Below are 24,472 nucleotides of genomic sequence, written 5' to 3' on the forward strand. Positions count from 1 at the left end.
AGGAGGCCAGCGTGGAGTGAGTGAAGGAAGGAGGGAAGAGATGAGGGCAGGGAGATTGTGAACTGCAGGGAGTACTTTAGCTTTTATTTTAAGGAACGTGGTCATCACGTTCCTTAAATCTTTTATAAGATTTTATTATTTATTCATGAGAGACACAGAGAGAGGCAGAGACATAGAGGAAGAAGCAGGCTCCTCGCAGGGATCCTGATATGGGACTTAATCCCTGGACCGGGATCATGCCCTGAACTGAAGGCAGATACCCAACTGCTGAGCCACCAGGCATCCCGTCACATAGGGTTCTAAGGAAAGGAGGGACGTTACCTGACTCAGGTGTTCATAGGGTCTCTTTGGCTGCTGTGGAAGGAACAGACTGGGGGTGGTTATGGCCAGAGCTGGGACACCAGGGAAGTGTCCTTGGTCCAGATGGGTGGGTGACATAGGGGACTCTAAGGTGTGGGCCCTAGAGGAATGGGAAATGGTTGGATTCTGGATACAATTTGAAGACCGAGCTGACGGGATTTGCTGCTGGGTTGACATACAGAGGTAAGAGAAACAGTTGGAGAGGACTCCCAGATTTGGGCCTATCAACTGTTAGGACAAAAGCTAACAGGTTGGGGCAGGTTGGGGAGCCAATAGGGACCTGGTTTGGTGGCATGTTCTGTTCAATGTGCCATGTGGAGATAATTGAGGAGACAGGTGGCTCTCTGGGTCTAGAATCTGGAGAGGGATCCTGGCTGGACTTCTAAATTCAGGAGTCAGCAGCATATGATTGAATTAAGACCTAGAGCTCTGAAGCAGTAGGGGAGAATGCAGGGACTTGGGCAGGGCAGCCATTTGCAGAATCATAAAACAAGACTGACAGGAGGAGGCTGTCGTCTGGGGACTGGCATGTACATTAATGAATGATAAAGCCAAGGACACTGAAGGGGTCACTTCAGAGGGCAGAGTTTGGGAAGAAGGGAGCAGGCTTCGACCAACGAATCTGGAAGAATTCTCGAATCTTATTTAGCCAGATTCCATGGCAGGAAAAGTTAGCCTAATAATGTTTGGATAAAAACCACTAACATTTTATTGAGCACCTACTAGGTATCAACACTTTCAAGACCGTCACTTCATCCCCACAACTCACTGAGGTAGGCACTCGCATCTCCATTTTAAGGAAAGAATCAAGGCAGCTGAGGGAGGGAAGTGGAGCTGGTGGGGAGGACGGGCTGTTAAAGAAACTGAAAGACTCCCCCCACCCTTAGCCCTGTGCCCGTCCCACGGGGGGCGCTCCAAGCCCCAGTGCCAGACGTGAAGGCTGGTGCGCAGGAAGTGGGAACCGGTGGAGTCCACACGCGGCTTATGCAGACCCGTACTGCTGCCTGCGTGCCCTGTCCGAGTTACTGTCCCTGTCCTTGGGGGTCCTGGGCCTGAGGGCCTCAGGCTAGACTCTCTTCCTCCTCGCCAATGGGGCTGGGCAGCCAGGGTGGAGCCGGCCCCCGGGGCGCGGGCATAGGCACAGTGGTGAAGGGCTCGGCGGCGGCGGGCCCCAGGACGGGCAGCTCGGGGCCAGCTGGGAGCTCCGGCTCTGGCTCCCGCAGGCCGGCGTCCACCAGCGGGTCCCCGCACCCGCACTCCGGGGCCGCGCCGTCGGGGGCGCCTGCGCACGCGCAGCTGGTGGCTGTGGACGTCTCGGACACGCAGCTGTTCTTGCGGCGCATTAAGGACAGGCGCCGGCCCAGGAGGCCTCCTGCGGTCACGCCCGCCCCCACCGGCAGGAGGCGCTGCAAAAAGTCGCCGTGCGCGTCGCCCAGCGGCCCGTCCACGCCGTCCAGCCGCTGGAACTGCATGTCCTCTTTGGCCAGCCTGTCGGACGGACAGTAGTTCAGCGTTGCGACCTCGCCCGTCTCCTTGACTGACAAGAGTGGGACCGAGACACGCTGATTTTCCTGGTTCCACCCACCCCTTTGTCCCATTTATCCCCAAAGACCTTGGCTCTTCTCCAGAGAGCCTGCTTTTATCCTCTGGCTTTGGCTAAGCTCAAACTTAGGCTGCAAGCCTCAGTGGTGACTCCGTCTCCGGCACTGCCTCTGGCCGCCCATTCAATCCTCAGAGACCTTAGCCCTTAGCTTGGCCCCCAATTAGTGGCCCGGTCCCAGACCTTGACCCGGATCCCTGCCCCCTACCCCCATTCTAGGCCTCTCAGATTTTAGGTCTTTGCTCCAAGTCGCCAAAGTTAGCCTTTAGCCCGTCCTAGCATCCGCATAGCCCCTCCCATCGGATAATCCCCCGCAGGACCATAAACCCCTCCTCCAGGAGCCCCCCCATCCTGGCTCACGTGATATCGAAGGTGGAGCCCTGGAAGGAGGGCTGCTGCAGCAGGAACGCAGTGGCCGCGGTGTAGGGGGCGCGAGCCTCGGTTGCATCCCAGTACAGATCCTTCTCCAGCATGGCCAGGTCGTCGTACATCTCGTCCACGGCCAGCATCGACACCTGCAGGTGTGGACGTTCGGTGCAGGGTGGACCTTGGCAAAGCTCGGGCACCGCGGGGTGGACCCCTCAGGCTGGGTTAGGAGTATGGTGACCAAAGGAAGAAGGATGGTTCAGGGTCCAGGCCTGGGCACGTGCTGGCGGGGGTAGGGCCAAGGCTGATTTGGGAGCCCGGGGTGGTCGCCACCGAGCCTCACCTGGAAGTTGCGGTCGATCAGAAAGTTGGTCTCAAAGTCATCGTCGTCCTCTCCGAAGGGATTGATGAGCTGCTCCGCTACCTGAAGGAGGAGGGGGGAATAGTTAGGTAGAGGCCTATCCTCCCGCCCCCGGCCTGGAGTCCCTACTCCTGGGGCCCCACCCACCTTGAGCCAGCCTGCATAGAAAAAGAACTGCAGCAGGGTGAAGATGGGCACGCACAGGTCCAGGCTGTGACCTTGGTAGCCCTGAGCTGGGTCCAGGAACTGGCGACCGATCAGGCAGGCCAGGAAGTAGCTGTACACAGCTATGGTCACCACCTGGGGGATGGGTCACCAGGTCAGAGTTCTCCCGGTCTCAGGAGGCCTTGGAGAGACCAGGACTGGGATGGGACATCATTGATATGGGGTCTTAGCTGGCCCTCAGTCTCCCTTTGAGACCAGCACCACAGGGCCTTTGAAGCCAGATTTAAACGGAGGCACGGCAGGGTTACCTGGGTATAGACAAGGGGTACGCTGATCCAGTCGTAGTGAAAGAGCATTCCACACTTGCCCCGAAACACATTCAGCTCCTGGGTGCAGATGCAAGTCATGAGAGTGCCTGAATGGTGAGCTTTCACAGGGGTATGAGGTGTGGGAACTTGGGATGGAGGTGTGTGGTTACCTGGTGGGCTGTGGGTGTGTGCTTCTGGGTCTCCAGGGAGAGTATTTAGTGGTGAGTGTACATCTGGGGTAGGGGGCACTAGGCGCCTGGGAGTCGGCCCCCTAGAGATAAGTGTGCACCTGGGGCTGCTTGGTAGGGGTGTTGGGAATCTGCCCCATGGGAGGCGTGTGGCAGGTCACCATCTGACACGATTCCAGGGACGTGTAATTTCCCTGAAATTTTGTATGAATGACCTCCTGGCGGGCCCACCTCGAGCAGCAGTTTAAGGGCACTGTTGTCGCGAATGCGGCCCTCGCGCCGGGCCTGCGCAGCCAGGTTGGAGAACCAGACGCAGGGCACCCAATACTTGTTGTAGGAAGAATTCAGGTTTTCGAACTTCTTGCGCTCCTCGCGGGTCATAAACCCTGTTGGGGTGGGGTGGCGGGAGATGGGTGGGTTACTCGCCCCCCCTCCTATGCCCCCCCACTCCGCCTCACCCCGCCCTGCTTCGGGCCGGAACCTCACCCGCCTCCACTACGTGGTCTACGGTGGGGAAGCGCTTGAAGACCGCGGTGCTGACGGAGCGCAGGATCAGCACAGCTGACAGCCCCGCGTAGCGCATGAGCGTGCGCCGGTAGAGGCGGCCTCGCTCGTCGCGTCCGTGCACCGTGCCTGCCACCACGCACATGAGCGCGTCGGGCAGCGGCATGCACAGGTACTGATTCCACCAGCGATGCACCACTAGCGTCACATAGAAACCTGCGGCAGAGTCGGGAATGTGGGACTAAGTGCGGATACTAGGGCCAGGTCGCGGGAAGAGGGAGGATAAGAGGGTCTGCATCAGAGACACCAGGAAGGCTTCTCACCCACCCCCCTGGCGGGGCCACCTGGGCTGGGAACTTGCAGGTCCAGCCTCAGGGAGGCTGGAGCAGGCTGGGTCACCCCGGCTATTTGTCACCTGGGATGTGGGATTGGGATCTCAGTATGGAGGTGGAGACACAGGGCCTATGTTAGGGACACATCGGCAGGTTGTCACCCTGGCCACAGGGAGCCACCCCGTCGGGAGCCTGGGGACCTGAAACAGCAGGCTGGGGGTCACTGACTTGTCAGAAATGTCCTCTGGGCTGGACTTGAGAGGATGGAGTCATATGGGGTCACTGGAGGGCTCCTTGGGGGCCCAGGGCATGTAGGGAGCCATTAGTAGTCTCATGCAGACACAGGTGGGAGACCCTGAGATGACCAGGGATAAGCCTATGGGTGGCACGGAGCTCTCATGGCTTACTGTAACCAGGTGATATCCAAGGTCTCTGGAAATTGGGGCCACACCTGGCATGAAAGATGCAGAAATGGGGGTCTGTTGGGGTTGGATTTGGTTGGGGGGGTCTTTTGAGGAATGGGGTCTCCAAAAAACCTGGGAATGGGTTTCCCAGCATTAGGGGAATGGAGAACTCAGGAGCGAACGCACCCAGCACGAAAGAGACCGGGATGAGACTGGCATACTGGTCACAGTAAATGACGAGCTTCTCGAAGTAGCGCTTCTGCTCTTCGGTCAGCACGAAGCTGCGAGGGAGGGGGTACGGGGTTACAGGAGAGCCTCTCTCTCCCCTGGACGCACCCCCCCCAGGCCCCCCCCCCCCGCTGGCATGCCCCGCCCCAGGCCGCCTCACCGGTAGGCGGCACTCAGCGCCATGTAGAGCCCGAGGAAACAGACCAGCTCGCGCCACAGAAGTTTGTAGATGCTCCCGCGCCACAGCAGCAGCAGCTGCGAGAAGCCGCCGAAGCGCGCATTGGCCACGCGGGCCGTGTACGTGACGGTCATCGCGGCGCCGGGCGGGGTGCGCTGGGGAGGGGGCTGAGCCGGACCCCAGCCTGCGGGCAGAGGAACGGGTCCCCCGGGCTGCGGGCAGAGGCGGAGAGGTGCCCGCCGACTCAGCTTGGCGTCGCCTCCCGCGCCCGGGCCTCCGGGGTCGCGTCCCTAGCCCAGGTTCTGGTCTCCTCCCAGGCCCGCCCAGCCCGCCCTAGCCCCCTCTCCCGGCCTCCCTCTTCCCAGGACTCCTGGTTTCAGCGCCTCGCGTCTACCTCTCCAGGTCCTCTCCCTCCATCCTCCACCCCCAAGACCTTTGGGTCCCCCGATCAGCCCCAGTTGCCCTCTCTGCGATTCCATCCTCCTTAGGTGGGCTCCATCTACAGCCTTCCCCACTCCCCGAGGCCCCAGTGCCTCAGTTTCTAGAGTCTTAGGACTCCAGCTCTTCCCCAGCCCGGATGCCCTTCTTCAGGTCCCATCTCTGCCCGCCGCCACCCCCCACTCCTACAGCTCCCAGTCTCAGTCCTTCCACCACCCCTGCACTCCCTTCCAAAGCCCTGGGAAGCCCAACCCCCAAGCTTCCAGTTCCCCAGGCCCTATCCCCCAGGCCCTCTGCCTCAGGCCGGTCTCTCCCCTGCACAGTTCCCCCACCCTATCTACCCCTGACTTAATTGTCCTGCTTCTGCCCCTACCACCTTCTCCTGGACCTGCCTTGACCTTTCATCTGTCCATTCCCCTCCAGCCTTCAGAGCCCTCAACTCCCGCCCCTGAAGAATTTGATGGTTTCCTGCCTGAGGACCCATCTGTCTTCAGGATTCTCTGTTCCCCCAGGCCTGGGCCCTTCTCACCTGGTGGAGGGTGCAGAGACAAATCGTGCCAGGGACAGAATGCGCTGGTGACTTCAGCGTTAGGTGGGGCTGAGGCCGGACCCTGGGGGGAGGGGGCTGGGGAGTGGGCGTGGGCAGCCCCTCCCTGGCCCGCCCCCCCCTTGGCTGCAGCCTCAGAACTTTGTTTGGAGAAGTCTTGCCAGTTTGTTACCTGGGGCAGGGGGGGCGATCCGCCCTGTCCTCCCTTGCTCCTCCCTGTCTCTCTCCCAGTTAGTCACTGGCAGGTCCAAGGGATCTTGGACCTAAGTTGGGGGAGGGGGCAGTGACTGTCTCCTTCTCAGTTCCAGAGACAAACACACACTGCTCAGTGAGGCTGTGTCGCTCCACAGCCACCTGTAACCAACCACACACTTGTCACAAGGATGCACATAGAAACACACACGGTAGACCCAGACACAAATTTGGCTTCTTTTAACACAGTCTCCCGCCACCACAGTAACCCAGAGGGCAGTGTACACTGTCACAAAGACTTACAAAGTCATACAAGACACACTTAGCTCTACCCACCCCCCAATTCAAATATGGACAGATGGGCCCTACCCCACCAGGCTCTCAGCTCTCAGGTATCCATATGGTACTCCAAACAGCCACTCAGGAGCACACGGGCAGGGACCCGGGACCCTGCATTCCCTCAGATCACACCATGTAACAAAGACACATGCAGGGTCACACAGTCGCTAAGCACAGACCCCAGGATGCCTTTACACACACAATCACACACGGTCACACAGGAGGTATTGTGCATTTATTCCCGATCTCTTCTGCACAAAGACTGACCTGTGGTCACACACCAGAGGCAAGTACACCTGTCCTCAACACAGCAGCACATGGTCTTGGGGTCAGAGCAGAGTCCTCAACACACTCATACAACAGAGATTCCTCCCCAACAGGCCCATAGACCCTTCTAATGGGATGGGGTCCTGCCCATAATCCCCCATGAAATTTACCTGCATAGGCACATCAGTGCCTATGACCCCCACCCCCCCAGTGCTCCCTCACTGCAGTGTGCAAGCATGCACACCCATACATACACCTCAGGTCCCAGATACTCTCAGTATTGCCACGAACACACCAGCTTGGGGACACAAAACCTTGTCCCCCAATTTGGCAGGGATGCAGACAGATGTCCCCCTTCACAAGGGGCACTCCAAGCCTGACATAAATAGTGCCCTTATCCCCAACATCAAACTCATAGCCCCATGTGGAAGGTGCGGAGGCTGAATTCCAACCCCAAGAGGGGTACCCTAGAAGAATGGTACCCTTGCATTCACCATGTGCACTACAAGTGTGGATGGCCCGTTGCAGCCCCACCCTGAAGCCCTGCCTGCCAGGACACTATGTTCCCAAGTCTGGCAGATGTCTGCCCTGCCCGGGGTAATTAGGAACTGGCCTGGGCTGGCCACCCTCAGACCCAAATCCCCGCTGCCCAGCTGCCGGACAGCCCATAAAAGGGGGTGAGGGAGTGGTGCTACAATCCTCAGGGCCTGGGGGAGGGCACAGGCTTTAAGCTGATGGTCTCCGTTCCTGACCAGAGGCCCCCACTTCCTAGGATGCATCCTTCCACACACTGCAGCTAGCCTTCACCCTGTGCTCAACCACCCTCCCCCAACTCACTCGTGTCCCCACACACTTCTGACTGCTGGACCCCTGCTGGACCCGGGGCAGGTTGCCTGGGCTACTTCACATGCTTAATAATTGTTACAGTGAATAACAACAGACACTCTGGCGGCTACGTGGCGGGTGCTGTCGTAAAGGCGCTGCTTATTTCATCTCAAGTCCTCACAAGCAGGCCTAAGAAATTGGTGCTTTTGTTATTCCTACTATCCAGGTAGGGAAACTGAGGCTCAGATGACACATGGTTTGTGACACAGCTGGTTTTTGGGCCCAGGGGGTTTGGCTTGGAGCCTGGGGTCTTTGTCACAGGTCATATCATTATGTTTGCTTACAAGGGCTTCCTCAACTTGTCTGCACCTGCCTGCACACACCCAGTGGAAGTGTGTAGGGGGGACACGTCTAGGCCTGTGGCTGGGTTTCCCTTACACGCACCCCTTGGCACACCTGTGTGCAGCCTGAATACCACTTCTTGCCTCATGCATATCCTCAGGCATGCTCTTTCTGTGCCCTCTAACCAGCTCTGGCTTGGAACTTGCAAATGCTCAACATCATGCTCCAGGCTTGGGTCTCTCAAGTGGGGATGACATTGGCTATCCAGGCAGTAGCAGAGGGAGAAGGGAGAAGGGAGCCCAGGCTGGTGTGCTAAACGCTTCCAGGGTCCCGTGAATTTTGCCACGACTCTGAACGGCCACACTTTATGGTTCCATTTTAGGGATAAAGGGATTGGAGCTCACATGGCTGGAAGCATGCTGCCTATCACTCAGTGAGGCCATGCTGGAAGCAAGCAGGACTTCAGGGGCTCATCTGACCTGCGTCCTCTGCTGTACTGCCTCCAAATTAGCCCCCCTGTTGCAGCCCTGTGCTGGGAAGGGTTGAGGCCATCCCATGGGAACAGGAATTGGGGGGTGGAGACTGCTAATCCTCAGTCTGGCAGGCCCAACCTCTGCCCAGGGCGCCCACTAATTCCCAAACCAAACAGCAGGCAGTGCTGGGCCCGCTGCCGGCCTAATCCGTTCCCCACCAGCCTAGGGCCGGCCAAGGGGCCTCCCAGTTCCCACGCTCTGAACCTCAAAGTAGGCAGATGCTCCTCTTCTATTATAGGCTTTATAGCCCCAGCAGGGACACTGCTACCCACAGAGTTAGGAAAGGACATCCCCTTACTGAAGATACCCTCTTTCCAAAATTACCATAATGAACATATATCTCTATTAGACCTCTGTTGTGGGATGCCCAGGTGGCTCAGCGGTTGGGCGTCTACCTTTGGCTTGGAGTATGATCTGGGGTCCAGGAGGAGTCCCACATTGGGCTCCCTGTGGGGGGCCTGCTTCTCCCTTTGCCTATGTCTCTGCCTTTCTCTGTGTCTCTCATGCATAAATTAAAAAAAAAAAAAAAAGGATCTGTTGTGACTTAATCCCTCTAGATATGCCATCTTTGTGCAGTGTACAACCTGTGCAACTGTACACAAAGGCGCTGACCCCTAGCCCCCCTATATCAACATCCACAGTGGTTTAAGATCATTTTATTGAGGGGCGAGAGGCAGGGAGAGGTGGGGGGCAGCTACAGCCCCCCCAGCCCCACCAGGGGGAACAGACCTCCTCCCCGCCCCCCGCCCCCCACTTGGCTCCCCCTATACTATGGGGGCACTTTGTGCAAACTCTGCCCCGGGGGAGGGGTGGAGGGTGGGTGTGAAATGGCAGCGACTGGGGCTGGCAGCAGTGCTACTGGGCACTGGGGGGCTTGTAGGGCTCCAAGAGGAGGGCAGAGAAGGTGTTGACCTTGTCCGCCCCCCGCACCTCGTGGGGCAGCAGCGGCAGCTTCACAATGTGGAAGTCTTCATACAGGTCCTCCATCTGTGGCCAGGGCATAGCGTATATGGCAGTGATCAGGGGGGTCACAGGGCAGGGACAGAATGTGGGTCAACGGGAGGGTCGGGCCAGGCATCTCCCAGGATCAGGGGAGAATGTGGGGCAGGGGCTTCATTCACATGGTGATAAGTGGAGAGAGACCAGTGAAGTCAGAGATCACCGGGCTGGACCCCCCACCTTCCCGCCCGGGGTCAGAGGAACCCAGGCCAGGTCAGCTAGTCTTCAAGAGCCAGAATTAGGGTAGTAGCAGGAGGCTGGGGTAGAGGATCAGAACACGGGATGGAGTAAAAGGTGAGAAAATACAGTAAACGATCCATGGTGCCTTGGTTGGGCTGGGCCAGGCCCCAATTTCCAGGGTCTAAGGTGTGAGGGCTGGGCAGGCAGTTGGGCATGCCCACCTGGTCCAGGTACTTGGCCTGAATCTTGTGGCGGGCCTCACACATCTTGCAGGGCTTCTCGGGGTCAGGAAAGACAAGCTGGTTGACGATGATGTTGTGGGTATCGATCTTACATTTGGCTAGCTCCTGGATCAGCCGCTCTGTCTCGTACAGGGACAGGAACTCAGCGATGCACACGCAGATGAAAGTGGTCTGCTCCTGCAGGGCGTGAGAGAGGACAGCGAGGGGCAAGTTCTAGCCCTGTCCCCATCCCAAGCCTCTCACCACCTGCCTGGGCCGTGACTCACAGGGTCCTTGAACTGTTCACTGACGGAGCGGATGACGGGCAGTGTCTCCTCCAGCTTGGAAGCTAGCTGGTCTGCGTTCATGTCCCCCAGGCCCAGCATGTTGCACATCTGTGGGGAGGACGTGGGAGGCTCACAGCTTACCTGGGGTGCCTTATAGCACTCAGGCTGGGGACTCAATATTAACACCAGGGGGACCACCTCTGACACCTCTTGTGGTTAAAAGTCCTTGAGCAGGGGACCTCGAGACAGGGCTCAACCCAGCTCTGCCATTTCTGGGGTACTTGACCTGTGGCCAGGGGGCTTGACCTCCCAGAGCCTCAGTTTCTCCATGTGTAGACCTTACCTCCAACAACTGTTTTACTGAGGTACAGGTCCCAGGGCGGGGGAGGAGGGGTGGCACACACCACCAGGGAGAGGGTGGTGGTGGTGGTATGTGTACCTGTGGGGGTATTGAGGTGATCATGTTGTCATGCAAATAACAACTCTTGGGGCACTTGTATAGCCTTTGTTTGACAGACAAGGAAGGTGAGGCCCAGAGAAGTGAGGTAACTTGCTTGAGGTCAGAGAGATGCCACACTTAAGTGTAAATTGTTTGAGCCTGGGCCACCTGGCTCTGGAACGTGTGTTTTCAAGCTCTGTGTGGGTCTTATGGAGTAGACGGCCAGGACCCCCCCCAACCCCGTGGTGAAGATCCATCCCATGGGCTGGGAACACGGACTGAGAGGGCGGGCAGTGATGGGGAAAGCCTTTGTTACTACACGTCTGCCCACTCTGATAACAGGGGGTGCCTGGCCACCCTGGGGCCTGCCTGCCTGGGAGATGAAGGGGCTGATCTGGTTCTTGATCTGCATGAGGCGGCCTAGGCCCCGCTCCACGATGGTGGGGAAGTTGAGCAGCCTCAGCGTGTGGCCTGTGGGCGCCGTGTCAAACACCACCACTGAGAAGTTCATGCCCTTCACCAGCCTGCAGGGAGAGGAGCGTCAGGCCTGTTTGCCCTCTCCCGTCCCGCCCCAGGCACACCTGCCCCTGTTGGCAGGGCCTGACCTCATGACCTCTGCGTAGCTCATGGCCTCGTCAATGCCGGGGAAGGCGCTCATGGCCTCCTGCATCATCTTCTTGCCCATGCTTAGCATGTTGTCCTCTTCGAAGAACTCGTCGGGCAGTTCAGCCACACCAAGGCTGGGGTCAATCTCCTGAGGGCCGAGAGGTCAAGACTCAGGCTGCTGCTACTGCCAGGCCTTCCCACCCAGGCGCCAGGCCAGAGAGAACCCACGAAGGGCTCTGAATACCAACCTTCATCAGGTTGTGGCTGGGCATACCCCTGGGGTGCCATGGCCCTCCCCTAAGCTCGTCAGGTCTCGTGTGGTCACACGAGTGGTCAAACCATTTCACAAATATAACGGAAAACTGTAAACTGTGATCAGTGCCCCGGAGGGAAGTCAAAGCCTGTGGCTGGGCCTTTGCATTGGCTATTCCCCAACTGGGGCCCTGACCTCCTCCAGACCATTTCTCTAACAGGAGCCCTCCCTGACCATCCCATCTAACAATGCAGCCCCAGCTCTCCCTGCCCGGCCCTGCCTTCATGTCTCCTGCATACCTAGCTAGCTCCTCCTCATGTGCCTTACTCATCATGTCCCTCACCTGTCTCCCTGTTCATCACCTTTATCACCTGTCAGCATCATGAAGACAGGGACTTTTCTGTCATGTTTATTGCTGTGTCTCCAGCACCTGGAAGTGTCTGGCACCCAGTAGGTCCTCAACATGTATGTGGAATCTAGGAAGGGAGGACTGTCCCTGGGGCGTCTGGTCTGCCCTGGATTCAGTGCCTCTCTCTCCATTCTCCTCCCACGTCACTCTCAGTGACTTCACGGGTCCCATGGGAAGCCCCCAACTCGCTGGGCTCCAGAGGTCATTTCCCTGCAGGAAGCGGGTCTACCCTTTCCCCCCGCAGTCATACTCTTGATGGGTTATTGCTAGTAACTGGGCCACCTCTAAACTTCCACACTCACTCTCTGACCTGGGCCTCCTTGCCCCCTATATCAGTTATTTAAGCCTCTTAGGGCCATCTTGTCCCCACGCGCCCGCCCCATTGTTCACTATCAGTGTTCCTCATGGCCGGCACCCTTATCCAGCCTGGGCTCCATAGGGTGCCTCTACAAACACTCCTTTTTCCCTCTGTGGTTGGCAACATCCTGACTCTGGTCATTTCCCACTCTCTGCTATGGCTGCAGTAAGGTGAACACCACGGGAACACACTTGACAAATAATTCCCACATCGCTCCCCATTCCTGAACACAAATCTCCAACAGGCACTCAAGCCAGACAAATCCTTGAGAGTTTCTTCTTTTTCCTCAAACTCTGTCTGACCCATTTACCCCTTGCTCCCTGCTGAGACCAGTGCTGTGCCTGATTAGAAAAAGAAGCCACCAGCTGCCAACACCCTCATCTCCCCCTAGGAAATGCTCCTGCGCCTCCCATCCCACCCCACCCTGCCTCCATGTCCTGGGTCTGTGAGCTGAATGGAACTCACACCCACCTACCTGCATGAGGACTGTCCTCTGCCAGCATCCTTGCTCCCTCCCGCAGCATCACTGTCCCTCCCTGTTGGGTCATTTGCATCGGCAAACAAACATGCTCTGGCATCTCCTTCCTCAAAAAAAACCCACCTCCTTAACATCCCCCCCCAACTCCCTCCAGCAATGGTGTGATTTCTCCCCATTTTGGCGATCATTGTCCCCACTCCTCAGCTCACCCACTCTGGGCAGGCTTCTGCCCCCACTCCCAGAGCGCTCTCTCTAAATCTGATGTGCCTGCTGGAGCCCACGACTTTTTCCTGCCAAGTCCCTTTGTCCTCCTGGGGCTCAGGAGCTCACAATTCCTGGCTTTCCTCCCACTGCACTCATGGCTCCTTCTTAGCCTCCCTCACTGGTCCCCGCACCCCCCCCAACTGGTCCCCGCACCTCCCTCACTGGTCCCCGCACCTCCCCCCCAGCTGGACCCTAAATGTCAACGTGACCTCAGTTTGTTTCTGGGCTTCTCTGTTCTCATTCTCCTCTACTCACACAGCTTTGAATACTACCCTTGGGACAATGACTTCCAAATCAACACCAACCTCTTCCAAGGTCACATAACTCACGGAACTCAGCCGCTGTCCTGCTGTCTCCACTTGGATGTCCAGTGGGCATGGAATTCCTGATGTGTCCCTTCAAAACCTGCTTCTCTCCTACCCACCCCGATCCCAGTTGCCCAGGGAACCAATGCTGAGATGTACTCGATTCACTTTTTTCCCTTGCCCATGACAACCAAGCATTTGCGTTGCTTTAATTTCAAAATACATCCCACTGACCACTTTTCCCAATGTTCTGACCCCCTCTGAGTTTAGGCTGCTATCATCTCTTGCCTGATCACTGCCCCTGGTTTCCTTGCTTCCATTCTCGACTTACCATCTATTCTCTGCATGGCAGCCACAGGGAACTTTTTTGCCAAATGAATTTGGCCATGACACTGCCCCGCTTAAAATGAACAGCTTCCTATCAAACTTGGAATTAAACTGCTCCCAGTGGCCTGTAAGGTCCTCTGCCACATAGAGGTGGTTCACCACATAGAGGTGATTGACCTCTCTGATATCACCTTCCCTCCCCTCGTTCACTCAACTCTGGTCACTCCGGCCTCCTTGCTGCTCTGCAAACATTCCTCGCTCATTCTCCTGTGTAGATGTTAAGGGATGATGCAGAATGGGCAAGGCATAGTGGTTGACAGTGTTCACAGAGGGCCTGAAGGGCCTTTGCCAGAGTGGGGAGCTGAGCCCGGCTCCACTCACCATGGCGAAGAGGTTGTCATAGCCTTTGACCTTGGTAGGCACCTTGGAGAACTTCTGGTCAAATGCATCGGAGATGTTGTGGGCTGGGTCGGTGGAGATGATCAGAACACTCTCCCGCCCCTTGGATAGCTGGACGGCTAGGCTGCAGCTGGGCAAGGGAAAGGTCAAAAGGCAGGGAGTCAGGTTCTTCTCCCTAGGTCTACAGGGCCCAGGAGCAGAGGACCGGCGTCAACAGGGGCCTTGAGAGAATATGGGTAATTATGGAATCAAGACTTAATCCCTGTATAGGAACCCTCTCAGACTTCACCTGCTGACCCCTCTGGGTGGCCGCAGTGGTAAGGTTCAGCGGTCTGAGTCAGTCTGGCCTGCCGCCTGCTGCTTCTTTGGGGCACAGATGTGCACGGTCCAGCTCTCCAGCCATCCTAGTTTGACCCTAAACGCTAATCTAAGGGGTCCCTTGCATTGCCCGCTAAATTCAGGATGGTTCAGTCCACTTGTTCAGGATAATTGTCCCCGGGACCCCTCCCCCTCCTTTCAGCTGACTGGAATAGTCTAATCACGTGCCTCCCCTCCCGCCTACCACCGCTACCCCCACGTGGCCAGAGAATGGCAAGGTTCGCCAGCCTAGGAGAGTTTGCCTCGGTGCCCCTCCCCCTACTCCGAGCTCACTCTGGTACGGTCCAGCTGACTGGGACATCTAAGTGCTGTCCTGCTCCCGTGCGCTGGGTTCAATGTGGTTCTGCCCTTGAGCCCCAACGAGGGCGGTCCAACTCAGAGAGTCCCGGGCCTGCATTCAGGCAGTCTCTTCCATTTGCCCCAGGTAACTCCTGGGAGTACAATCCGGAAGACCCCGGCCCAGCCTCCTCGCTCGGCTTGGGCTGGAAGAGCCAGTCCCGAGCCTCCCCTTCGCCCAGTGGTACATCCCACCCGTCTTCTCGGCCCCCGCCGCAGCTTCCTTACCTGCAGGTGGTCTTGCCGACGCCACCCTTGCCCCCGACGAAGATCCACTTAAGGCTGCGCTGCTCGATGATGTTGCTAAGCGTGGGCTCCAGCGGCTCCACATCAGGTGCATCCTCGAACTCCTCTGCCTCAACCCCCCACCCGGCCACCCCTGCCGCCATCTTGGAACCGGCTCACGTGACCCAGCGGAGCGCACCATGTAAAGCACCTACAGGGGAAACTGCCTAGCGCATCCCCATCAAGTCTAGGAGCTTGCATTAATTTCCTCATGGACTGACTTTTACGCGATAATAGAAGCTATATTTCCAACGTCTTTCGCTTCTAACGTTCACTTAGTCGCCCTCTTGTCTATGTTTTCTCGGAGACCCCCCCTGCCGAATTAACATATTGGTACTTTTCAGACTACTCCCCTTCACTGATTGGATGCCAAGTCTCGCAGCTCTCCTTTCATTGGCTACCTTTTTTCTCACTTTCGCCAATCACTCTCACGTCCCTGTAGCCGCCAACCTCTCCTTAGCAACCAGCCAAACACCCAGTCCATGCCCTTTCCACGAAGTTAGATACGAGGTCCGCCCTGGGCTGACTTCATAGGTTCAACTTCATGTCGATCATTGTCTTTATTCTTTAAATTGGGTCCCAACATCGCCTCAGGTCCGTGTCTTCTGTTATCCAATTGGCGGTGAGCCATCTGGCTCTTGACACAAGCCAATCACAGAGGAACCTATTAGTTGGCTGGAGACAGGTTCCCTGGACTGCTAGGCGGTTAGAGGGAGCACAACCGCAGTTGTGGGCAAGGTTCGCGCATCTTCGTCCAGGGCGCCCTGAAGCCCCATGCTGGGCAGGCGAGGGCAGGGACCGCACCTGCAACTGCCCTCCTTGTCGCAGAAGGGACCCTCTATTCCCGGAAACCTTCTTGCACTTTGCAAGAGTTTGAGGGGGGACTCCAGCGAATTCCCTCTTTGAATCTCTGCCCTGGGCAGGAATACAAGCTGGGTCCGACACTCTTACTTAACCTTAGATAGACCATAGCCTAGGGATGCCTGCGACTTCATTTGAGAACTCCAGCCTGTAAATGACGCCCTTATTCTCGGGTGGGGATCCCAGCTCAACGGAGCCAGCTGTGTTCCCTTTCCCAAATGAGAGCTCCATCCCAGGGACGGGTACCCAACCAAACCAGAGATATCCCCATTTCTAGTCGGGGGTGGGGTCCTTTGGCTAGATATGCCCTCTAGATCGTGTTCGGGACCTCGGTTCCGAGATGTCAGGTGAGCACACAGTCTCAGAGGGGGCCTTTCTTTCCCTCACAGAGATTATCCCTGGTGTCACAAGGGGATCCTAGCCCCAGAAAGGTAATGTGCCCCCAGTTTCAAGCGAGAACCTCATTCCGGAGAGCCAGCGGCAGCCCTAGTCCCAGACAATGGTTCCATTCCCGGGGAGACTGCGCGTAAACCTGCCCAAATCTAGCCGGATTATAAAAATCCGCGTGGCCGGCTGGGCGGGCCGGTGCAGTCAGGTCTCACCCCTTATTCGCCCCGCCCCTTATACTCCCGCCCCTACTGCGGACGCTTGAGGTCTAGACCGCTCTTCCCGGCATGCATTGCCCGGGACGGGGCAAGTCGGGCGCCAAGCGCCGGGCCGGAGCCGCCTTCCCGGAGTCCTTTGCGCGGCACCTGGCGACAAAATGGCTGCCCGAGGGAGACGGGCGGAGCCTCCGGGCCGGGAGGCGCCGGGCCCCGCGGGCGGCGGCGGCGTTGGGAGCCGATGGGCTGAGTCGGGGCCCGGGACGTCGCCCGAGAGTGGGGACGAGGAAGCGTCGGGCGCGGGTTCTAGCCCGGTGTCGGGCGGTGTGAACTTGTTCGCCAACGATGGCAGCTTCCTGGAGCTGTTCAAGCGGAAGATGGAGGAGGAGCAGCGGCAGCGGCAGGAGGAGCCGCCCCCGGGCCCGCAGCGACCCGACCAGCCTGCCGCCGCCGCCGCCGCCGCGGGCCCTGGGGATCTGAAGAGGAAGGGCGGCCCGGGCCCCACGCTCAGCTTCGTAAGGAGCCGCGGGGGTGGGGGCGGGCGCCAGGGCCTGCCTTGGCAGAGGGAATCGGGGCCCGAGAAAGGGGATCGGGATCCAGGTCCATCCTCCGGCCCCGATGAGGGGGTCGTCCAGTCGCCCGCTGAGGATCTGCAAGCTGGATTCTCAACGAGAGGTCAGGGGGCGGAGGGCGGGGGACACCCCCGCTGGAGCCCGCCCGCAGGGACCGGGAGCCAGAGAATTGCATTCGGAACAGCGCTCCGGGGATGGGGAAATCAGAATTCCCGGATTCCAATTTGAGTGGTACTTATTAAACTTGGGTACTGGGACCATCTCCCACCATGGGGAAGGGGGGCAAATTCAAATCTGGAATCTGAGTTGTGTGGATTAGAGACTCAGCGCGCTTACTGTGTGACCTTAAGAAATTTGCTCTATTTCCCTAAGTCTCATTCGTCCAGTATCCATTTATTGAGCACCTTACCTTATGCTGAGCATTGTGCTGCGTGCTGGATGTGCCATGTTGAACATGACAAAATCGTTGCTTTCTTGGAGTGTCTGGGCTAGCCTGCTCTCAATTTTCCCATTTGCAAAAATTGTTATCACATCTTCTGAAGTGATGAGGGTTAGTGAGACCATCCGGGAGGTTACTACCAGGTTAGTCTTATAGGAAGGACTAAACCACCAGTGATTTTCTGTTGGGAATGAACACCCCCCCCAAACCCCCTCAATTTGGCAGACTGGAGAAATTTGTGGTGGTCAGAACTGGGGGAGGGGTGCTGCTTGACATCCGTGAGTAAAGGCTAGAGATACTTCTCAACATCCTACAAGGCACAGGAGAGCCCCACTCACCCCCACCCCCTGCAAAAATAATCCAGCTCAAAATATCACTAGTAGAAGTTCAAGAAACTCCAGGCTAAATAAATGGCAACTATACGGATGGTCAGCTCTGAGCTTGCTTTGTTTCTGGTATTGAGATCAGGTCCCTGGAGGCTCCTGGCTGGCTCAGTCGTTAGAACATGGGACTCTTGATCTCAGGGTCTAGAGTTCAAGCCCCAGATGGGGTGTAGAGCTTGCTTAAAAACAAACAAAAACAACAACAACAAAAACAATAAGATTCTTTAAAAAAACAAAAATTAAAAAAAAGGAAAAGAAGTAGCTAATTCACAGCGTAGATATCAATTTATTCAGAGATCAAGTCCCTGTGGTGTGGAGAAAAGTGTTGAATTGAGAGTAACAGACTGGTGGTCAAGTTTTAGACCTAGTAGTGTGATTTGGGGCAAGTGATCTAAGCTCTCCAATCCTCATTTTCTTCATTTGTTAAAAGTGAGTGGGGATAATCCCAGCAGCACAGGTTCCTTGATGCCTGGCTGAGGAGCAGAGATGAAATGATGTCTAAAGCCTGTTGCAGCCCATGGGCACAGAAAGTGCTCAGTCAGTAGGAGAAGGTGGAGGAGCAGGGGGAGGTCTGGAGCGATACTTATGTTGGAGGAAGGAAGAGTATCAGGACCTGGGTTCCTGGCTTGGTGTAAGAACCAGAAGTGGAGGCTGAGTGATTCTTTGTGAGTGGGAGTTCAGTACTTGTCACTTTTTTTTTTCATTCTTCATTGAGGGGCACCCTTAAAGAGGCCAGGTTAGGTATAGGGGAGACCGTGTCCTTGGGTGGGCAAGGATGCTGCTCTGTGACTTGGATCCATATATATGATCTTGTTCCATTGTTTGCTGCCAACCGAGGCGTTCCCTCAACTATAAAATGGGGATGGCTGTGACTTTCCTCTTGGGCAACTGTAAAGTGAAGGATAATACATCCAAAGTACTTGGCACAGTGCTTAGCATACAGTGAGTGCTCAGTAAAGGGAGCTGTTGCTGCCTGTGTGGTCCCTGCTAGGGGAGGGTGAGGCTTTGGCTGGGAGAGTGAGGACAGCCTGTCCCCACTGATGTGGGGGTTCTTCTCACTTTTGGGGAGGGCAGCCCAGGGGCCCAGGACTGTCAGGGTATCATGGGCCCAGGGCAGGCGCTAAGAGTCGCGTGTGCTCCTCTCTGATTGCTGCGCAGGTCGGCCGGCTGGCGGAGCTGGGCGCGGCGTCGGGACGGGCCACCGGGCCGGGCTAGGAAGGTGTAGTGGGCCTCAGCGCCGCCAAGGGCGGGCCCGGCTCCTGTAACCGTTGCAGTCTTCTGTCCCTTCACCCAGGTGGGCAAGCGCAGAGGCGGAAACAAACTAGCCCTCAAGACGGGAATAGTAGCCAAGAAGCAGAAGACGGAGGATGAGGTGAGCAGGCTGGGTGTGGGGGACCACCCGCAGTGCCTTTCCCTTCTAACCTCAGTGCCTGGCTGCAGAGCCCTTTCCCCTTGTCCAGCACCCGGGGCCTTGGATGGGGGGCTGGGTGGGGGAGGAGGGCTTTTAGCAGGATCCTCCGATAAATTGGGTCTGCATATCTTTACCTCAAACCCAGGACCTTAAGGGTGACATGGGCTGTGGGGGGGAGGGGGAGTGTGGGGGGGTGTCAGCTGTCTCAGGACAGTCCTGACCCCAGTTCCTGGCCTCCTTGGTATCCCCTTGCAACCCCTCTGTGCCCCCACCCACAGGTATTAACAAGTAAAGGTGACGCATGGGCCAAGTACATGGCAGAGGTGAAAAAGTACAAAGCCCATCAGTGTGGCGATGACGATAAAACTCGGCCCCTGGTGAAATGACCCCCTTCCCCGCCTGCCTACGGCCTGGGACTCTCTGCGATGTACATAACTATTTAATGCAGCGGCAGCGGCGGCAGCCTTTCCCCCCCAAGGACTTCTACACAGAAGGAAATCGAGATGCTTCCCGCAGCCGTGGACGATTCTCCAGGACTCTTTTTTACCTTGAGCACTTGCCTCCTGAGACTTCATAGAACAGTGGTTTACTGTCCCCTCTTCTCCCACCTCCTTGCTCTCTCTGGCTCTTTCTGTCTTCCTCCCACCCCCACCCCCCCACCCCTCCTTAGCCATCACTTCTGGGAAGTAAAGAACTTGACTTAGTGCCGAAAGCTGTTTGCCTTCTTTGTTCTCCACCTTAAGTACCCCCTCCCCCCATTGCCTGGTCCTGTACCTGGTCCTGGGTCTGGCTCAGTGAGGGGGTTATTTGTGGGCATGGGGAGGACAGGGGTGCCTCCCCTCCTGTCATCCTGGACTCTCCTCAGGACCCATTTCCCCCTACCCCTGACGGAGCCTCAGGATTGCTCCTCATGTTCAGCATTCCATCACAGCCCCATTTGGCTGGGCCAGAACTGTCAGTTTGTTCGTTCAGCAGACACTTGACCGGTGCTTGCAGTGTGCTGTTCTGGGCCCTGGGGCCAACAGTGAACAGAACAGACCATGTACACTCCCAGCCCTTCTAGAAGGAAGGTGGAGGGAACAGCCAGTGTAAAAACAGGTGGAGGAACATATGGCCTTTGTGGGGAGCTTTGAGGTGGCCCACATGATTGGACCTGAAAAGTGAGGACGGTGTATAGATTATATGCTAGGGTATTGTATGCTAGGGTTTGGATTTGGGACTTCATTCTTAGAAGAAGCCTTGAGGGGGCAGTATGATCTGAGGAGCAACAGGTTATGTGTTTTCTTTTTTTTTTTTTTTTTTTTTTTATATTTTTATTTATTTATTTAGGATAGTCACAGAGAGAGAGAGAGAGAGGCAGAGACACAGGCAGAGGGAGAAGCAGGCTCCATGCACCGGGAGCCCGACGTGGGATTCGATCCCGGGTCTCCAGGATCGCGCCCTGGGCCAAAGGCAGGCGCCAAACCGCTGCGCCACCCAGGGATCCCGGTTATGTGTTTTCTATCTTAACAGCCCCCCTCTGGCTCCTGGGGCAGAACCTGGAGATGAGGCTGGGCCATGATTAGAGGAGGGGAGGTGGTGGAGTGTTGGCAGTTGAAGAGGGCTGGGATCTGGATTCCAGTGGGGCTCCTCTGTCCTGCCAGCTACTTGCCCCTCCAGTGAGGCTGGGTTGACTCCACCCTTATGTATATACGATCAGAAGTAGCACAAATGCCACCTTGCAGAACATGATTGTTGACATGTCTGGGGACTGGGTGTCCTAAAGGAAGCCTGACTCCTTTAGTATTCCTTGTACTTTTGTGCCTTCCTGGAAACTGCCTGGCTGCCTGTTCCTCACTGAGCCCGCAAATGTTTTAAGATGTCCCTGCCTCCCAAACCTCCCTTCTCAAACCTGCTAGACCTAGGAGCAGCATCTGGGTTCCCCAGCCAAGGGCCTACCTCTCAGGCTTTCCCATGCAGGAATGCTGAGCTGCTCGGCACCCCTGCCCATCCCAGAGTTCTGGTTCCTATTTCTTTACCAGGACCATGGTGGCCGCCTGGGACCTGTGTAGGAAGAGGGAAGAGGGCTGAGGTGTATAGTACCAACCTGGCCTCAGCCAGATCCACCCTGTGGGGGATGGGGTAGGCATTCCAAATACGGAGACTGAAACAGGCAAAACTCCTTGTTCTAGTGAGACTAACATTCTAGTTGAGGAAACAAACGGGAAACGAAATGGAACACAGAACACATCAGATGCTTATACATTCTATGGGGGAAAAATTATGAAAGGGGAACGGAGATGAGTGGGAGAGATGGCAATTTTAAGTTATCAGGGATGGCCTCCCTGAGAAGGTAACATTTGTCTTAAGTTCTGAAAGCAGTAAAGATGATCCTTGGAGGTGTTCAAAGCCAAAGAAAGCGGGTACAAAGACCCTGAGCTGAAAGTTGGACTGGCTTGTCAAAGAAACGCCTAAGCAGGCTTTGGAACAGGAGACTTGCATCTCACTTCTGGCTAACACACTAAGGCTTGTCTGATTTATTTTCCACATTGGCTCAAAGCTATCTCCCTCCTACTTTGGGGATGATGAGCTGGCCCAGGTGTAACTTTAGCCTTGGGGATGTGGTGTTGGGGGAGGGGACATAGGCAGCCAATGGTGCCAACCTTACCTCCTCCCTCAAAGGCACCAGCAGCCGCTGGATCTTTAAAAAGAAACACAAGTGGGAGAAGTAGGTCGCCCCTGCAGCAGCTCAGCCTCTTTTCTGGAGTGTCAGGAGGCAGGAGGAGCTGATGGAGTCCCAGCATCCCCCTTCACTGCATTCACCAGTCCTGACCTGGGGAAAGTCTGAAGGGGGAGAATCAAAATCAGGGTTTGGTGAGTCACATAGCCGTGGCTTCAAACTATTCTGGTGCATGTTAGTTGTGTGATCTTGGGTAAGTCACTTAGTCTTTCTGTGTTTCAAGTTCTTTGTGTATACAATAGGGATAAAATATGGAAGCATTTCCAGAATCAAGTTCTAAAGTAAGGGCAATATTGAAGTCAAAACAGCCGTCATTGTTTCTCTGGGTGAAGTAATTGGCTTGAGTTGGGGGGGATGTGTTTGAGAAATGGTGGCCTTTAAAAGGGGGTGCTGTGTGAGGAGATGCTCAAGCAGGGAGGCTGTTGTAAAGGGAGAGGCCTTTGTCTCCCATCTCAGATTCATGGTTGGGCACCAGTTCCTTGAATTTTTTTCTGCACTGGGTGCTTCTAGTTGGGAGTAACTTTGCTGTATACAGGGCTGTTATGAGAACTACATTTGGAAACTGCCTGACAGGCTGTAAAGTAGGTCCTTAAGAAATAGGAAAATGGGGTGCCTGGTTGTCTCAGTCCGTAAAGAGTGTGACTCTTGATCTTAGGGCCGTGAGTTCAAGTCTCACACTGGACATGGAGTCTACTTTAAAAAAGAAAAAGAAATAGGGAAAAAGCCTGGATTCAGTACTCAAATCCAGTGGCTGGGGCCAGGAAGAAAGACTTCCATAATCACGAGGGCCAGTACCGTGGATCACAAAGACAGCAGGGGTCACTCTCTTCTGGCTGACTCCTCTCCCCGGAGGCTTGCGAAGGACCGCTGGAAACGACATATTAAAAGGAGAGGGTGAGCATTAAATTCTTCGCGCATCTCCAGCTCTCTCCCCACCTGACCCTTATCTGGGGCAACTCCCAAGCCTGAGAAGAAAACTTCTACTGTTAGCACCCCCTCCCGAAACTTCCAGTCCAGTCCTTCAATGTCACTCTTCCTTCGGCTCAATGCTCACCTCTGGGGGTCTCCAGACCCCCGGGTTTTGAGTCACAGCCTGAGTCTGTGAGCGCGGTGACGCGGGCGCACGGTGAGATGGGATTTGTAGTTCTAGGGCCTCAGGGTGTGCGAGGGGAGGCCATTGCGCATGCGCAGGCGGCTTTCTGCACGTGTCTCTCTAACCGGGTTCGGTCTGGTAAAGGAGGAAAACCCGGTTATTCCTTTAGCGAGTCTTCCCTGACTCTCCGAGTGGCCTTAGGCGCCAGCCGACCCTTCCCGAGTCTGGAAGGCCCCGGTGCTGGGAGCAGAGGTCTTAGGTACCTGTTTTTCATGAATGAACGGAGGGGGACGGACCGCTAACGCGAAAGTAGGCTGAGAAACCTGTCCCCTTCTTCCAGGCTGGAGCAAAAATTGACCTGTCACAACTGGAGCCAAAAAGTCCCTCAGGGCGGGGCTGGGATGTCCTTGGGGATTAGAGGCCTCGTTGATTAAATTCAGTAAATATTGGCTTAGGGTGTGGCTGAATACAGTGAAAGGATGGCCTTGAGCCTCTGCCGGTAAAAGCCAAGTTTTTAAAGAACAATTTAAGGCAGGCCTGGTAATGCTTAACTTGATGATCTCTAACCTAGCAAACTATTTTTATACCCATTTGGCAAGTGGGGAAACTAAGACTCCCAAGTGGTGGGAGGTTGTCCACCTGTTTATCAGCCTGGCCAGGAAGTGGGGAACCGAGGTCTTCAGCTCCTCCCTCCTCCGCTGCTCCACTCTTAAAAGAGGTGCCCTACTTTGTCCTCAGATGGCGCAAGGATTACGGAGATGTCTTTCATCATGACCCTGCCCTTGCCTAGATTTCCTGGGCTGTTTCACCTCACTCAGCTTCAGGTAGGGAAAGAGATTAGGCCTTTCGTTTCAGCGTTTATTCATCTCGTTTAGAATTTTATGTCCTTGTGGGTTTCTCTCATATCCTTGTAAAAAGTATCAAACTGTACTGGAAAATAAAACAAAATGTGGCAGAGGCTTCTGCAGGCACGCAGCCTATCTTAGGCACTCCCTTTGTCTGGCTCGGCCCTTCCTTTGTCTGGGGTCTAAAATCCACGCTAGGCTCAGTCCCCTCCGATCTTTCCTTGAGGACACCTCCTGTACTCTTCCAGGTACCTTCCGGATGCGAGGGAAAAGGCAGAGTTGTATTCGTAGAGAAGGGGGTGAGAGGCACAACTGGCTGTGGCCGAGAGGTCCCCGGGCCTACCACATACCGAAAGTCCCCCCACGCGCCACTAAACTCAGCTCCCAGCAAAGAGCTACTGTCAGGCGGGCGTGAGAGACGCTGAGAAAACGAGACGCCGGGAAGACCAAACGGCCAGAGAGCCCAGGCGAGCCGCCAACACTTCGGTCACGTGACCCGGTCTCGGCGGGGCCTGGGTCTCCCCGGAGCCGGGCCACGTGTTACGG

At 56.2% G+C, this 24,472-nt stretch overlaps 3 protein-coding genes and 1 long non-coding RNA gene across 10 annotated transcripts; 1 reads left to right on the forward strand and 3 right to left on the reverse strand.

Annotated features, from left to right (window-relative positions):
- Positions 1 to 1,051: 1,051 nt before the first annotated feature.
- On the reverse strand, positions 1,052 to 5,280 carry BEST2 (bestrophin 2). Of its 4 annotated transcripts, none has more exons than XM_077859780.1 (9): positions 4,977 to 5,280; positions 4,775 to 4,869; positions 3,835 to 4,068; positions 3,580 to 3,734; positions 3,161 to 3,238; positions 2,835 to 2,987; positions 2,670 to 2,750; positions 2,321 to 2,475; positions 1,052 to 1,848 (listed from the first exon to the last, which is right to left on the reverse strand). In XM_077859780.1, exons 1-9 carry the CDS (start codon positions 5,126 to 5,128, stop codon positions 1,422 to 1,424), a joined length of 1,530 nt encoding a protein of 509 aa, XP_077715906.1. In that variant the 5' UTR covers positions 5,129 to 5,280; the 3' UTR covers positions 1,052 to 1,421. The 4 variants fall into 4 exon arrangements, with proteins under 4 accessions (XP_077715906.1, XP_077715908.1, XP_077715907.1 ...); XM_077859782.1 differs by lacking the exon at positions 4,977 to 5,280 and adding an exon at positions 4,592 to 4,635 and having other exon boundaries at positions 4,775 to 4,864; XM_077859781.1 differs by lacking the exon at positions 3,161 to 3,238 and having other exon boundaries at positions 4,977 to 5,278.
- Positions 5,281 to 9,117: 3,837 nt separating this feature from the next.
- Positions 9,118 to 15,136, reverse strand: GET3 (guided entry of tail-anchored proteins factor 3, ATPase). The gene is made up of 7 exons (XM_077859821.1): positions 14,945 to 15,136; positions 13,985 to 14,132; positions 11,209 to 11,357; positions 10,977 to 11,127; positions 10,165 to 10,272; positions 9,878 to 10,075; positions 9,118 to 9,464 (listed from the first exon to the last, which is right to left on the reverse strand). The coding sequence occupies exons 1-7, from the start codon at positions 15,103 to 15,105 to the stop codon at positions 9,333 to 9,335; spliced, it is 1,047 nt and encodes a 348-aa protein (XP_077715947.1). The 5' UTR covers positions 15,106 to 15,136; the 3' UTR covers positions 9,118 to 9,332.
- A 1,406-nt stretch (positions 15,137 to 16,542) lies between these two features.
- TRIR (telomerase RNA component interacting RNase) lies at positions 16,543 to 19,981 on the forward strand. Its single transcript, XM_077859823.1, has 3 exons — positions 16,543 to 16,979; positions 19,153 to 19,230; positions 19,548 to 19,981. The coding sequence occupies exons 1-3, from the start codon at positions 16,626 to 16,628 to the stop codon at positions 19,653 to 19,655; spliced, it is 540 nt and encodes a 179-aa protein (XP_077715949.1). The 5' UTR covers positions 16,543 to 16,625; the 3' UTR covers positions 19,656 to 19,981.
- LOC144290511 (uncharacterized) lies at positions 18,125 to 24,469 on the reverse strand. Of its 4 annotated transcripts, none has more exons than XR_013358120.1 (7): positions 24,277 to 24,469; positions 23,345 to 23,422; positions 23,043 to 23,216; positions 22,784 to 22,855; positions 21,917 to 22,092; positions 21,208 to 21,312; positions 18,125 to 18,746 (listed from the first exon to the last, which is right to left on the reverse strand). It is a non-coding gene; the product is annotated as an uncharacterized LOC144290511 (long non-coding RNA). The 4 variants fall into 4 exon arrangements; XR_013358119.1 differs by having other exon boundaries at positions 23,345 to 23,448; XR_013358117.1 differs by having other exon boundaries at positions 23,345 to 24,467.
- Positions 24,470 to 24,472: the final 3 nt, after the last annotated feature.

This window comes from Canis aureus, chromosome 19 (genome assembly GCF_053574225.1).
Source record: "Canis aureus isolate CA01 chromosome 19, VMU_Caureus_v.1.0, whole genome shotgun sequence".
NCBI classification, from domain to species: domain Eukaryota; kingdom Metazoa; phylum Chordata; class Mammalia; order Carnivora; family Canidae; genus Canis; species Canis aureus.